Source organism: Mandrillus leucophaeus, unplaced genomic scaffold (genome assembly GCF_000951045.1).
Source record: "Mandrillus leucophaeus isolate KB7577 unplaced genomic scaffold, Mleu.le_1.0 Scaffold1208, whole genome shotgun sequence".
In the NCBI taxonomy this organism is placed as follows: domain Eukaryota; kingdom Metazoa; phylum Chordata; class Mammalia; order Primates; family Cercopithecidae; genus Mandrillus; species Mandrillus leucophaeus.
Window position 1 is genome coordinate 297,062 of NW_012100410.1, and position 16,357 is coordinate 313,418.

At 36.5% G+C, this 16,357-nt stretch overlaps 1 protein-coding gene across 2 annotated transcripts in view; it reads right to left on the reverse strand.

Moving 5' to 3' along the window:
- Nucleotides 1-16,357, reverse strand: part of LOC105532499 (ankyrin repeat domain-containing protein 13C) — a 96,769-nt gene continuing 80,412 nt past the window's right edge. For both annotated transcript variants that reach the window (XM_011970687.1, XM_011970680.1), the window contains 4 exons: nt 14,010-14,089; nt 11,968-12,066; nt 8,100-8,200; nt 1-2,250 (listed from right to left, as the gene is read on the reverse strand). In XM_011970687.1, the coding sequence (XP_011826077.1) occupies nt 2,120-2,250; nt 8,100-8,200; nt 11,968-12,066; nt 14,010-14,089 (411 nt within the window). In that variant the 3' untranslated portion in view covers nt 1-2,119. The remainder of the gene's footprint in view (nt 2,251-8,099; nt 8,201-11,967; nt 12,067-14,009; nt 14,090-16,357) is intronic.

Consider the following 16,357-nt stretch of genomic DNA (forward strand, 5'->3'; position numbering starts at 1 on the left):
TTCATTAAAAGTAATACTGTGAAAAGTTTATTTGCATCGATTAATTCCTTTTTTTCACCATCATAAGAGATATTGACATTTGTTTGCTCTTTGTGATCACAGAAAAGACACTTTGGAATGGATAATCTGTTTCTACCATTCTTTAAAGAAAACAGCTTTAAAAACAAAATTCAAGTGCAAAAATTTCCAGTAGTCTTCCTACCTCCAGTGTACCCCAGCAAAATATTCATAGCTGTGCTGTTAGGGAATTAATAAACCACAAGCTTCAATTACCCATGTTTTTTTCCTCCCTAAGTTGTCTGTACTTATGAAAACATATATAGAATATTCCTGAAAGTATACCATATTCCTACAAAGTAAGGGAGCCTAGAAGCAACAGTGATCACTGCCTTTCAGCATCTCCAACCCCACATAACCACTGATAGGATAATTCAGTCTCTAAGTCATTTGATCTACCCATTTCCTAAATAACAGGGATCAACTTCTATTCAACAAAGCTAGTCTGGGTTTACTAACACGTTCCCCAAAATTCAATAGGCTCATGTAAGGTAGTAATTAGGTCTTTCAATTTTTAACTATGATTATTTTTCTTCATTATAAAATGTACTTAATGTCAACATATGCAATGCATGTATCAGTATGGAAGATGTAGCTTTAAAGATGTTTATTTAAAATTTTTCTTATGGTTTATACTTTGGATTTTTAAATCATATTTTCAATAAGGGTCTCTAAACTCCTTTCAAATTACCTAAAATCCTGGAAAAAGTTTAAGCTACTGGTCAGGCTAAAAAACTTGACAGATGCATTCTTGAGATATTCATCAGGATACATTTTAAAAACATCGATGTAAGTAAGCTCTTTAATACAACATGATACTTTATAACTGTTATACATTATTCCCCCTAATTTATTTTCATACTTGGACCTTCAAACCATCTTGGAATAAATAAGAAAAATTTTAAGTGCAAAAATGAGTAATACATGATTTTATCACTTTGGAGACAATGAAATCAATATTTTCCTGTGATTTAAAAAAAATAAGCAATAGGAGTAATCAATCTTGCGTATACTTCTGGACTTGTAACAAATATATTGTTAGCATATAAAATGTTTTTATCTTATTTTGAAAGGATTAAATATGTAGGGTTGTTCAAAATATGTGTATTGGTTTTTAAAACTGACACCAATGCATCCATATTCTACTAAAAACAAACAAAATAATCAGACTGATGTGCACTTATTAGGAAGCAAGTTTAAAAATTTGGAATTCTTTTTAAAGTGCTGAGATTTGGAAGAGGAATATTTTAAACATGCTAACCATTGCCTTATGATGAACATAACAAGGACTCAAACTCAAGTTTAGAAAAAAAAAAAAATAGAGGTTCTATGAAAGGAAGATTAGTAACAAACATTCAGGTAAAAACAAATAGCACCACAATGAATTGCACTAAGGTGCTAAAGGAGGTACCTTATTCCCTGCAGAGTGAACGCCCCTTCTGAAATGTATTGCAACATATAAATGCAATTGTTTAATGGTTACCATTTGGTTCATTCATCTACAGAAAATTGCATTCCTTCTAGTTCATTATATTGAACAAACATTCAAATTACTGAACTATACATAATGTTACATAGTTTACATTTTATGAAAACAAAGCTCGAAGGAATATTTATAAATGTCATCTTGCATAAAGATGACAAGTTTAAAAGGGCTCCATACCTCTTAAGACATTTAATTTACGTTAATGGTCCAGGAGTGTTTTAGATATAGATATAGATATATTTATATGCATATATATTTCGACAAGAAGTGTAAAAATTTTTAAAAACAAATCACAGCACTCATAGCTGCTTTACATACGAAGGTCTTAGGGTCATTAATGTGTCAAACTATTACATTTATAATATGTATATTTTTAAAAAGACCAAAAATGGCACATCAGAAAACTCGCTGAAATCGTTATTAGAGGCCCATTTCACTGTATCGTATTACTGATGCGTCAATTCAACATGTAATTCCCTTTTCTTCACTGAAAGCATTTGTCCCTTCTATTTGGATCCACTTCTAGGGTCTCTGCATTTTCTTTCCTTGGTTAGACAGCATCCTTTTCCACGTCAGTTAAAGATCAGGAAAACGGCTTGGGTCTTCCTTGTAGTCATCAGGTATAGTAAAGATGGAGCCATCAAATTCATCGTATCGAAACTCCTGAAAAGTCACAGTGGCTGTGATTGTGGGAAACACAGGTATATCTACAGAGAGAACATCAATGATAACATTGTAAAATCAAATGTTAATATTCATAGACTACAAAGTACTAAGGAGATGTCCATACTCTTTAAAATGTTAAAAAAAACAAAAACAAACAAAAAAGAAAACCTCAAGAATCAGAAGAATATGTAGTACTGAGTGTGTGTTTCAGAGAGAGTTCTGGGTATTAATTAGTGAGGAGAAAAAGACATTCAGGCATCCAGTGTTATATTGAAAACTCAAGATCCCATGCCTTCCTAGTCTTAAGAATATAATGCCAGATTCTACAGTCGTTTTTTCTTTGTGTTGGGGCAGAGGGACAGCTACTTTTGTACTTTTTGCATTCTGACTTTTTTTTCTTCAGATTATAATATATATACTACTCCAACTCTTTCAGCTGATTTCTTTTCACTCTTACTAGCCCAAGTAAAATACTCTAATCCTTTTTTGTTTTAAAACATTAAAAACAACCTATCCCTTAAATATATGGGATAAAAACAGTCTCATCAGAAATGGAAAAATATCATGCCACCACAGCCTAATCTTCCAAATGAAATATATTTCTGGCTGAAATTGTAAGTAAAATCAAGCAATTAAAATGAGCAAGTTAATGATTATACGGGAACTAGAAACAGTAAAATAAATAAAATGAACAAATATATTAAATTAAATGTTTAGTTTTATTCCTCATATGAGTTACTGACATGAGTACAAATCATAAAGCCTGGGTTCAGATTCCTATAAGTCATTTTACTCATGAGCCTCAGGGATTTCATATGTAAAATAAAGAAACTCCGAAATTCCCTTAAAACTCTGAAATGAGGTTGGGGGTGGTGGCTCACACCTATAATCCCAATACTTTGGGAGGCCAAGGCAGGAAGATCACTTGAGCCCAGGAATTCAAAACCAGCCTGGGCAACATAGGGAGACCCTATCTCTATTTAAAATAATAATAATAAATAATTTTTTTTAAACTCTGAAATGAGTGTATGAAAGCTAATTCAAGTGTCTAGGGTAAGGACATACAGTAAACTAAGTCTAACTGATATAAGCTAGTATTTTATTGCAGAAAGTTATGTTCTTATGTAAAAAGCAAAACAAAATACCTTAGTTAGATTTAAACACAATAATCAACATACCAGTTATAGAGTTTCCAATTATTTCTGGAGGAAAAAGTCATTCCTTTGTACCTACTATGTGCAGATGCTATCCTTATCCAGGGGTCTGTACAGTAAGTCCTATGGCCATGCCTATTTTGGTAAGGCCCATAAGCTAAGAAAATATTTTACATTTTTAAATGTTTAGGGGAGAAAAAAGAATAGTATTTCACGAAGTGAAAATTAGGCTGGGTGTGGTAGCTCACACCTGTAATCCCAGCACTTTGGGAGGCTGAGGTGGGTGGATCACTTGAGGTCAGGAGTTCGAGACCAGCCTGGCCAACGTGGCAAAACCCCATCTCTACTAAAAATACAAAAATTAGCTGGGTGTGGTGGCGGGTGCCTGTAATCCCAGCTATTCAGAAGGCTGAGGCAGGAGAATCGCTTGAACCCAGGAGGCAGAGGTTGCAGTGAGCCGAGATTGTGCCACTACACTAGTGCCTGGGGAACAGAGCAAGACTCCATCTCAAAAAACAAAACAAAAAAAACATTACATGAAAGTCAAACTTCAGGGTCTGTAAATAGCTTTTTTGGAACACAACATGCCCACTCACTTACCTATTGTCTATGGCTGCTCTCATTCTCCAAATAAAAGAGTAGTTGTGACAGAAACCATAGAGCCCATAAAGCCTAAAATGTTTATTATCTTTCAGACAAAGTTTGCTGACCCCATTCTAGGTTTTGGATATACATCACTAAATAAGAAACAAAATTCATGCACTTATAGAGATTACACTGGTTAGGATGGGCAGACAACAAGTAAATGATGATGAGTATCTAGAAAAAAATAAAGCATTAACAGCAGAATAGGGAGTCTCAGTGTTGGGGGTAAGAGTTGTTGAACAGGGTGGCCAAAGGAAAACCTCAATGAAGGGACTTTTCAGTAAAGACCTGAGATAAGAACAAACCATGCAGTTGTCTGGAGGAAGAAAATTCCAAACAGAAGAACACGAAGTACGAAAGTCCTAAAAAGAAAGTATCTGGTTTATTCTCGGAACAGCCAGGAGGCCAATGTGGCTGCAGCCAAATGAATGAGGGGAAGATTAGCAGGCGATGAGGTCAGAGGGCAAATAGGCTGCCAGATCCGGTGGGGTTTAGGCCAAGAAAAAAGACTTCAGTTTTCACTCTGGATGAGGTAGAAAGCCAATGGAAGGGTGTGACCAGGGTAGTGATGTAACTTGAGTTTTGGCAGATGTAGTGAGAATATAATACAAGGTGACAAGAGTGAAGAGGGAAATGTACTCCAGAAGGAGCAGCCAGAGAGGGAGGAAGAAAACCAAGAGAGAGTCTATAAAGGAAGTCAGAGGAAAATGGAATGACTTGTCCAGTTATTCATTGAGCCAAGGACTTCAAAATAAGAAAAGTCAAATCTTAAAGAGATTAAGATTAAAAACAGAAAAGTTTCTACTAGATTTAACAATAAGGATCAATAACAAATAAAGAGGAAGAGAGAATCTGTAATGAACTAAGGGAGTACGCTTTTTATTCTGAGATAATTATAGATTCATAAGCAATTTTAAGAAATAATAGAGGCCAGGAACAGTGGCTCACACCTGTAATCCCAGCACTTTGGGAGGCCACAGTGGGCAAATCACTTGAGCTCAGGAGTTTGAGACCACCCTGGGCAACAAAGTGAGACCCCATCTGTACGACAAATACAAAAATTAACTGGGTGTGGTGGCTCATGTCTGTGGTCCCAGCTACTCAGGAGGCTGAGGTGGCAAGATGGCTTGAGACTGGGAAGCAGAAGTTGCAGTGAGCCGAGATCATGCCACTGCATTGTAGCCTAGGCAACAGCGTCAGACCCTCTCTCGAAACAAGGAAACAAGGACCCTCTCTCGAAACAAGGACAGGACAGGACAGGACAGGACAGGACAGGACAGGACAGGACAGGAAAGGAAAGGAAAGGAAAGGAAAGGAAAGGAAAGGAAAGGAAAGGAAAGGAAAGGGAGAAAGAGAGGAAGGAAGGAAGGAAGGAGACTTTCAGATAGCTTGGCTGTGAAAAGCAAAGATTAAAGCAAGTGCTAGTGAAGTTACGGGGACTGTGGGTTTTTTTGTTGTTTTTTTGGTTTGTTTGTTTGTTTTTAGTTTTTTGTTTGATTTTAAAAGGGGAGAGACCTGAGCAAGCCTAGCAACTGAGAGGAAAAATGCAATAGAGAGAGGTAGAAGGAAAACGAGAAATATGAAGTGACTGATACAGTTAGCTTATTTCTTTTTTTCTTTTTTTTTTTTTTTTTTTTTTCCTTGAGACAGAGTCTCTTGCTCTTGTTGCCCAGGCTGGAGTACAATGGTATGATCTTGGCTCACTGTAACCTCTGCCTCCCGGGTTCAAGTGATTCTCCTGCCTCAGCCTCCTGAGTAGCTGGGATTACAGGCGCCCACCACGACGCCTGGCTAATTTTTAGTATTTTTAGTAGAGATGGAGTTTCACCATGTTGGCCAGGCTGGTCTCGAACTCCTGACCTCAAGTGATCCACTCGCCTTGGCCTCCCAAAGTGCTGGTATTACAGGCCTGAGCCACCATGCCCAGCGATACAGCTAGTTTTTCAAAAGAGCTGGGAAAACAGATTCATAATACAAATGAAGAGATTACTCAAGCTAAGAAGAGGGGCACTTCCAGTGAGACAGGAAGATGAAAGAAAAGGTTGGGCTTGGAGCAGAAAAGTCTGTATGGGGTGTTGGAAGTAGTGAGGGAGGTCCCATTTCTGATATTATCTTTTTGTATCAAAGGAAGTAAAAATCATCTGTGCTTAAGGTTGTAGGAGGAAGTGGTGGGGGAAGACGAAGATTTAATGATGAAAGAAGATCAAATTTAGTCTGAGCAAAATGAGAGAAGAAGCCAATCAGAGAAAAGACCATTCATAATCAGCACTTAAAGTTCTGGCTGATTCTGAAACATGTAATTGTGTTAACAATAATTTCCAAATTTTTATAATTTATCCCAATTGTGTTTTTTATCCTAAATGTAGAAAAAGAAATGGTGAAAGATTAAACATACACAGGAGGAAGTTTTACAGGGTTGGTTTAAAAGAAGGACAGTGAAACAAAAGAGAAACAGTTAAACAAATATCCCATAACTTTAAGTATACAAGCAAAAGATTATTCCTTGTTAAAAATGTGGTTCTACATCAAAGAAATGCCTGCAAAAAAAGGATTACAGATTTTTTTCCTTCTCATATAATGAAAATATTTCCTTTGCATAAAAATAAATGTATTGTGGGTTTGATTTGGGTTTAGAACTTAAAAATAGATGTGAATACAGAGATAGTTTGAAATTCTCATCTGTTTAACTCCTGTTCTCTATTCTGGTTTGTCTTGGGTCTCTTAACAGTACCTAGAAGGGAGTCTAAAACTTGAAATATTTCCCTCACCATAGAAAATGGCAGTGGAGTTTTAAACTTCTGCAGAAATGCTAACGTGAAGATCCCTTATGGCTATGGCACACAGCTCTGAATTGCATTCGTTTTCTAACCATTTCTGCCTAAGATCTTATCACTGATTTATCCAAGTAGACACTGGGTTCCTAGTGCTTTTGAATTGCAAAGGGCAACTAGAGGGACATTTTGAAAATCATTTATTTAAAAGTCATTTTTAATCTAGAAAACGTTTATTTCCAAGTGTGCAAAAGGGTGAAGATCAGGTTTAATTTTTAGTAATGAAAACATTTTGGCCTAAGTATTCTGAGATGTGGTTTTAAAAATATTGAATAAAACAAGATATATCTGAAGAATTATAGTACTCATTAAACATTGAGTGGCTGAATTGATGGATAGTGTTAAAGGATCTCCTGAAGCTTGAATTATTGCCAAATCTAAATCTAAACACTCAAAACACCTTTTAATAGTCTCTTCTTCCTCAGTTTCTGATATGTTAGAAAGAAAAATATATGCAAAAATGACTGTGCTATTTCTAAAGATTATTGCTTAAGACTAAATTAAACATTTAGGGCTGAAAAATAAAATGTATGAGTATTACTTTATCCGTCAACAGTGACTGCTGACTCCAGAAACATTCTAACTACACAGAAACTCAAAGCATAGCTGAAAATCTGGGCTAATCTCTAGTCTCCCTATTTCACATGAAAAACATTATTACAATATATCATTTAGTTCACCCACACTTTTCTTGTGTGAAATAGATCCCTTACATTTAATTTAAATCAAGTAGAATAAGAATTCTCATCAGGCACTTTAAATATTAGACAAAACATAAATAAATGCATATAATTACTGAAAACCTTTACAAAAATGTAAGCAACTAGGACATCTATTTTCCTTTAAAACAGCAGCCCCCAACCTTTTTGGCACGAGGGATCTGTTTCACGAAAGATAATTATTCCACAGACTGGTGGGGGTCGGGGGAGGCTTTGGAATGAAACTGTTCCATCTCAGATCAGGCATTAGATTTCACAAGGAGCATGCAACCTAGATCCCTCACATGTGCAGTTCACAGTAGGGTTCATGTTCCTACAAGAATCTAATGCCACCACTGATCTGACAGGAGGCAGAGCTCAGGCGGCAATGCTCACTAGCCTGCTGCTCAGCTCATCTCCTGCTGTGCATTCCATTCCTAAAAGGTCATGAACCAGCAGAGGTGTGGGGACCCCTGCTTTAAAACAAATTGCTTATTAAATGTTAATAAACAGCTCCATATTCCTAATGGACACTAAAATTACATCTAAATTTTTCTCTTACCTAATTTTACAGGAAAGCCTGGAGGAAGCTTCATCTGAACAAATTCTCTAAGCTTGTTAAAGTGCTTGAAGGGAGCTATTACTTCTAAAACATTCAATAATCTGAAAAATGGAAGAAGAAAAAAATGTTTTCATTGTTCAAATTGCTATGTGTCCTTACGCTTTTTAACTACATGCTTCAAACTTGGACAGTAGTATTGACTTCCAGATATTAAGGATGAGTAAATTACACACTTTATTCCTCCTTTTTACTCTATAATGGTTTGTAACTTTTGATTGTTCAGCCATAATTTTCACAGTTGTTTGATTTTAGGTCCATATTTAGATGGACTCAAAGCTAATAACTAGATTCACTGTTTGGGTGGCTGATTTCCACTGTCAATTTATTGTGTGTGTAAAAGGCTCTTAAGTGCTTAATATTCCTTGATTTCCTGCATATTTGATAAATGATTGCTTATCTTTATTATGTTTAAAGGGAAATTTGACTCATATAAAATTTCAGGTTATACTATCTTTCCCTCTGAACTACAATTTCATAATATATCTTAGCATTCTATATCATATTAATCATTATGCTATAATTTCTTTCATGTTTTGGTTGGATGCATTTCTTTTTTAAGCAGTATTAATTTTCTTTCAAAAAAGTCCTATGACTGCTACGTTTCTTGAATTCTTTCGTGCTTGAGAATATCTTCAGTTGCCTCCATACATAAATGAAAGTTAGAAATACTGACAGATCACACTTCTGTTACTTCAGAAAAGCAAAGATATATGAAAATATGTAAGGCCAGGATGATTTTACCCCTTTTCTGCCAGGGTGCCTTTGGATTTCTTTATCAATAACTAAAGCCTAATAGTTAGATCAGGATAATTTTTGTTACTAATCATTCTGTATCAATTTTTCATGGAACCTAACGTCATCCTATAGATTTAGTTCTTCATTACTGAGAAAATTTCTTCTATCATATTTTGAATATTATTTTGATTATACTTGGAGGCCTTTTAAGTAAAACATGAATGACTCATATTGAACCACTTTTGTCCTCCATACAAATTGCTTGTGTAATTTCTTTAATCTCTTCTTCTACTGAATTCACCAAGAGCTGTCAAAATTTAATTTTCAGTTACATCTATTCTATTCATTACTGTTTCTACTGTATTTGTTTTGTAACAGTGTCATTTAGTGCTCAATTTATTTCCTTAGCTTTACAATTTCCTTTTCATTTCATTTTACTGTCTTACATTCTCATCTCAGAAAGATCTACTTTATACTGAATTCGTGTTCTTTCTTGTTTTCTATGGCATATATAGGTAATTTTCTTTTTTTTTTTTTTTTTTGACCTTTTAGAACAAATTCTTTGGCATTTGTACTCTGTGTTCTATATTTCTTTTTCTTTTCTTTCTTCCTTTTTTTCTTTTTTGAGATGGAGTTTCACACTTGTTGCCCAGGCTGGAGTGCAATGGCGTGATGTCGGCTCAATGCGAACTCTGCCTCCTGGGTTCGAGCAATTGTCTCAGCCTCCCAAGTAGCTGGGATTACAGGCACGTACCACCACTCCTGGCTAATTTTGTATTTTTAATAGAGACGGGGTTTCTCCATGTTAGTCAGGCTGGTCTCAAACTCCCGACCTCAGGTGATCCACCTGCCTCAGGCTCTGAAAGTGCCGGGATTACAGGCGTGCGCCACTGTGCCCGACTCCTCATTTCATTTTCTTTTTCAGGAGTAGTGGTTATAACTGCCACATTTTATAAATTCTAAGATACTCTTTTTTTTTCATATAACATATCTGAAATTAGGATAACTCCTAAGATTGATGACATCTTAATATTCGCTGTAATTTTCATCTTTATTAGTAAGTAGAATATAAAATTGGTGAATCTTTGGCCAGGTGTGGTGGCTCACACCTGTAATCCCAGCACTTTGAGAGGCCCAGGTGGACAGATCACCGGAGGTCAAGAGTTTGAGACCAGCCTGGCCAACATGGTGAACCCCATCTCTACTAAAACTACAAAAATTATCCAGGCGTGGTAGCGCACACATGCCTGTAGTCCCAGCTAATTGGTAGGCTGAGGCAGGAGGATCACTTGAACCTGGGAGACAGAGGTTGCAGTGAGCCGAGATTGCACCATTGCACTCCAGCCTCAGCAACAGAGTGAGACTCTGTCTCAAAATAAATAAATAATAAAATAAAATTGGTGCATCATTGAGTCAATTGGGTCCTAGATATGACAGATTATGGCAGATCTGTATGTGTAGCTAACTTTCCACATTTTCTGATACTTATGTCTCTCTGACATAACTTGAAGGCTGTACAGAACATTCTATCTACTTTTCTAAAGCCTAGGTATGGGGAAAGCTCAGGTATGTACATACTTTTTAAAAAAAATATGCACCCTGCTCTCTTCTCCAATCATTTTTTAAAAATGTATTAGGCCGTTAAAAAATTAATGCATTAGGCCAGATTTGAAAGGGAAGGAACTAGTAAGAGAAAATAGCCCAGTGCTTCATCTCCTCCCTCCCACTTTAGTGAGGAGCCTAAAACTATCGTTGTATCAGTCAGTTCTTGCTACCCATCTCTCATTCCAGTCATTTTTCCAAATTGAGTATTTTTAAAAAGGAGCATCCAATGAGTGCATGTTTGAGAGGATATATTCAATATGTTTACCAGAATATTATTGAAAATGGTGACTAACTACAAATAACCAAAATGTTTATCAGCAAATGAATGATAAACAGTATATCAACACTACAAAATATCAAGGAAAAAGAATAGACGAAAATATAATCACTGTAAAACTTCAAGACACACTCATTTTTTCTGTTCTTTTTTTGAGATGGAGTCTCCTTTGTCGCCCAGGCTAGAGTGCAGTGGTGCGATCCTGGCTCACTGCAACTTCTGCCTCCTTGGTTCAAGCAATTCTCCTGCCTCAGCCTCCCTAGTTGCTGGTTTTACAGGCATGCGCCATATGCCTAGCTAATTTTTATATTTTTAGTAGAGATAGGGTTTTACCACGTTGGCCAGGCAGATCTCAAACTCGTGACCTCAGGTGACCCGCCCGCCTTAGCCTCCCAAAGTACTGGGATTACAGGCATGAGCCACCACGCCCAGCCAAGATACACTCACTTTTAAATGAAAACAAGAAACACACAGAACAAAACATGAATGATTCCCCCATTTTTATTTTAAAAAACGAAAAATATGGATAACTCTAGTCAAAAATACACCAAATAGTCATTAACTACTGATGTGTTAAAACATCACATTTTATTCTGTAAATTTCCATACTTTTTTATTTTTTTAAAAAACAAGCATGTATTCATGTATTACTTTTATAATTTAAATAACCTACTCAGCTGGGCATGGTGGCTCGTGCCTGTAATCCCAGCACTTTGGGAAGGTGAGGTGGGTGGATCACCTGAGGTCAGGGGTTCGAGGCCAGCCTGGCCAACATGGTGAAACCTCATCTCTACTAAAAATACAAAACTTAGCCGGGCGTGGTGGTGGGCACCTGTAATCCCAGCTACTCGAGAGGCTGAGGCAGGAGAATCGCTTGAACCCAGAAGGCGGAGGTTGTGGTGAGCCGAGATTGTGCCACTGCACTCCAGCCTGGGCGACAGAGCAAGACTCCATCTTTAAAAAAAAAAAAAAAAAAAAAAATCTACTCAAAAATGTATCTGGTGAAAGTAGTAAAACTCAATACTGTTGCAAACCAGAAAATTTCCAGCGTGGTGCACACACTATCAAGGCAATGGCTATCTGCTTTTCATTTCAAAGGTCTCAAATGCACCACTGGGGTACAAATATTATTACAGCCTTTAGGGTTTAATAGTTTCTTTCATAAACATTTGTAGTTAGTAACAAACTTACAACTCTATCCCTAAGGGAAATTCCTGGCTCATGGCTATCGTAGCTTTAAACGTTTTCTTACTCTCTTTGCACACCAATTCTCTACCCAGATGAGGAGCTCTAAAATGGGAAGAAAAAAAAAAGTTAGGAAACTTTTTCCATAGTCTATCACCTTCCTAAGAAGCATCTGTCATCTTTCAACGACATTCATTAATATTTCAATTTTTCTTACTGTCTGTAGAAATAAAATTATGCTAAAAGGGAATAAGATATGCATAAGAAATTGACAAGGGCAATAAAAAAGAATAGCAAAGAATAAAAGTTCAGAAATTATCAGATCTAAACTAATTTCACATTGAATATAATCTTAATAATCACTATTTTTAGGAATAAAGAAAATCATTAGTAAAAAACTTTTTAAGGTATCATTGTATATCTTTAAAGTCACTTATTCAATTCAACTTCTTTACTGCATATTGCAGTCTCTTCACTGATTAATAAGAAATATTGTGAAGAATAAGGAATTCTATATTAACTATTATCAAAAGAAAATTATCAATTTAACATAAAGATCTAATTGGCTTTTATTTGCAGTTCTAGCACAGGACAGTACCTAATTCTGTGAGGTAGAATGAGCATTCCAATAAGCTGAACAGAGGAGGTTATCTTTAGAGACTGAAAAGGGCTGAAGTGGAAACAGTGGGGGAAAAAGGTGATCTGGTTATTTCAAAGTTGCTTTCCTTATACAGTTAAAAAAACAGAAGACTTCATTACTATGCCGACTCAGGTTGCCTGGAATGTCCTTTTTTTCTTTTCAAACTGGCCCATTTCAAAGTTCAGTTTAACTATGTAGTACTTAGCAGAAGTAACTGCATTCTGGTTTGGTATGGTCTGCTGGTGCCTAGTGCATGCAGGAGGCTAATCTAATACAACAATCCACTCACAAATTTTGTTTAACACTATAAAATATTAAGGTGAGGCACAGTGGCTCATAGCTGTAATCCCAGCATTTGAGAGGCCGAGGCAGGTGGATCACTCGAGCCCATGAGTTTGAGACCAGCCTGACCAACATGGTGAAACCCTGTCTCCACTAAAATACAAAAATTAGCTGGGCATGGTGGAGCGCACCTGTAATCCCAGCCACTCGGGAGGCTGAGGTGAGAGAATAGCTTGAACCTGGGATGCGGAGGTTGCAGTGAGCCGAGATCACACCCACTGCACTCCAGCCTAGGCAACAGAGTGAGACTCCATCTCAAAAAAAAAAAAAAAAAAAAAAAACTATAAAAATATTAAGATGGAAACATCTTGGAGAAATTAGAAAAAAAAAAAAAAACTTTCAATAAGAAAAAAAAATGATGACAATTCCTTCCTAAACAGGAGCGGGAAAGTAATATTTTATATTTTATTCTCCACCAAAAGGAAATAATGGTTGACCAGGATACACTTTTTACTTATCCATTTATCAAAAATAAACCCTTTCTTTATTCATTCATCATTCTTTCAGTCAATAAATATAAAATGAGTATGAGCTATGTGGTAGGCACTCTACTGTTAGTAATATTACATCAGCAAAGGTCCTATGGAAGGATGGTGAGTAGTCTAGCACAGGTTGAAACTAAAGGATAATGACAGGTGAGGAGCTTGGAAAGGCAAAAAAGAAGATAAATAATGAATGGCCTTGCACACTATGCTAAAAAATCAGGATAATCACAAAATAGAAAAGCTCATCATACAATGGTAAATCTCAAATAAGCAACTGTCCTGTGCAATTTCCTATATCCTATTTCCTTACAACAGTGTTCTTTAGTTTTTTAGGTGTGTATAAATTGACAGGAGGGATACAGAAAAACATCTACAACCATTTGCAAGAGTTTACATAATTTGGGACATTTTGTCCTTATTATACTTAATCCATATTTTTAAAAGGTAGAAGAACTGCTTCAGTCAAAAATATATCAATAATTCTCTCCAAAATAATTTTACACCTAAATATTCACATATTCAGTTTTTACAAATAATTCTTTCTAAAAGTCAAATAATACATAAACAACAAAAAAACTTACTTTCCATTTTCAGCAGATATATATTCTTCCCATGTAATAGTGTTCTGAGGAGGAGGTGTAAGCGACTGTCTTCGAATCGGCTGCCAAAAACAAAAATAAAGAAAGAAAGTGGGGGTGGGGGAAAAAGAAAAATGTTATTTTTTAAATATAAGATGAAAATATATAGTAAACGATTAAAACCAACAATCTACTTAATCTCTTCAATATAATACTTGAAAAGGTTACTTCTAAGATCATTCCATGGTGGTTTAAGTTCTATTGGTAATATTTATTATCAATTTTTTTCTAAATCCCAAAAAGACAAATATCAAAGTAATAACACCCATTCATTGAATGTGTCAATCATCTAAAATGTTCCTAGCATCATACTAGCTGCTAAACATAGGAACTACAAAGAAGTATAAAAACTAACTCTGGGCCAGGCATGGTGGCTCATGCTTGTAATCCCAGCACTTTAGGAGGCCATTGTGGGTGGATCACAAAGTCAGGAGTTCAAGACCAGCTTGGCCAAGATGGTGAAACCCCATCTTTACCAAAAATACAAAAGAATTAGCTGGGCTTGGTGGTGAGTGCCCGTAATCCCAGCTACTCAGGAGGCTGAGGCAGAGAATTGCTTGAACCCAGGAAGCGGAGGTTGCAGTGCGCCGAGATGGTGTCACTGCACTCCAGCTTGGGCGACAGAGCAAGACTTCGCCTCAAACAAAAAACAAAAAACTCTGACTTCAAGGAATTTACAATTCAGTTAGAAAGAAAAGAAAAAAAATACAGACATGAACAGTTAACCAGAAATACAAAAGAGCATATTAAAGGCCAAATGAGATTACAGAAAATGGAAAATATGTCAGAAATGATAGGAATCTTCTGTGGGTAATAATCAAGACTATGCAATTGGACTTCAGATTTAAATGAAGATGAAACAGTGTTTTTAAAACAGAGAAAATTACAGGTAAAAAACACAAGGAGACTGATTTAAACTCAGATGGGAAGTTTAAAATGGAGATCAACTTAGATGATAAAAATTGCAAAGGTCAGATTTTAAAACTTTCACCTTATCTTTGCTAAATATGAATTTCAATCACTGTAAGATGGACTGGCAATAAGGAACTAAACTCTGGAGCACAAGTGGAAATTGGAAATTCCTGGGCCAGGTGGAATGGCTCATGCCTGTAATCCCAACACTTTGGGAGACAAAGATGCGAGAATCACTTGAGCCCATGAGTTTGAGACCAGCCTAGGCAATAAAATGAGGCTCTGTTTCTTACAAAAAAAAAAAAAAAAAAAACAACAACAACAACAACAACATTAGCTGAGTGTGGTGGTGCATGCCTGTGGTCCCAGTTACTTGAAAAGCTGAGGCAGGAGCATCACTTGAGCCCAGGAGGTTGATGCTGCAGTGAGCCAAGATTACACCACTGCACTCCAGCCTGGGTAACAGAGTAACATCCTGCCTCATAGGAAGAAAAAAAAGAACTGGCCAGGCATGGTGGCTCATGCCTATAATCCTAGCACTTTGGGAGGTCAAGGCTGGTGGATCACTTGATGTCAGGGGTTCAAGACCAGACTGGCCAATATGTTGAAACCCCATCTCTACTAAAAATACAAAAATTAGCCAGGCGTAGTGGCTCACACCCGTAATCCTAGCTACTCAGGAAGCTGAGGTAGGAGAATCACTTGAACCCAGGAGGCAGAGATTGCAGTGACCTGAGATCACGTCACTGCATTCCATGACCCAAGATGACGCCACTGTACTCCGGACTGGACAACAGAGCGACTCTCTGTCTCAAGAAAACAAAACAAAACAAAAAAAACCTCATACATTTTTTTAAAAAATTTTTTTTCAATTGCTAATGAAAATCTAACAGGACTATGGAGCAAAAAGATAGTAAGTGAAAGACTAATATAAATAAGATGATAACAACATTAAGAGAGGGTCTCATTCAAGAAATGTGGTTTTACATATAATCAGTGTAAGATGTTAATGAGCCGTATATTAGAGTTGTTAAAATCAAGGACTGTTAAGACACAAAATTGAGTTAGAATCCCAGCTCCAATACTTGGTAGTTGTGTGAATTTGGGCAAGTTACTTTTTATTATGTCAACTTAACTCACCTGCAAAATGGGAATTGGGCCACTAACTCATAGTTAAAAATTAATGGAGATAACATATGTAAAAAGCTTAGTGCAGGCCAAGTGTGATGGCTCATGCCTATAATCCCGGCACTTTGGGAGGCCAAGGCAAGTCGATCCCTTGAGCTCAGGAGTTCGAGACTAGCCTGGGCAGCATAGCAAAACCCCATCTCTACAAAAAATACAGAAAAAAAAAAGTAACCAGGAGTGTTGGCACACAC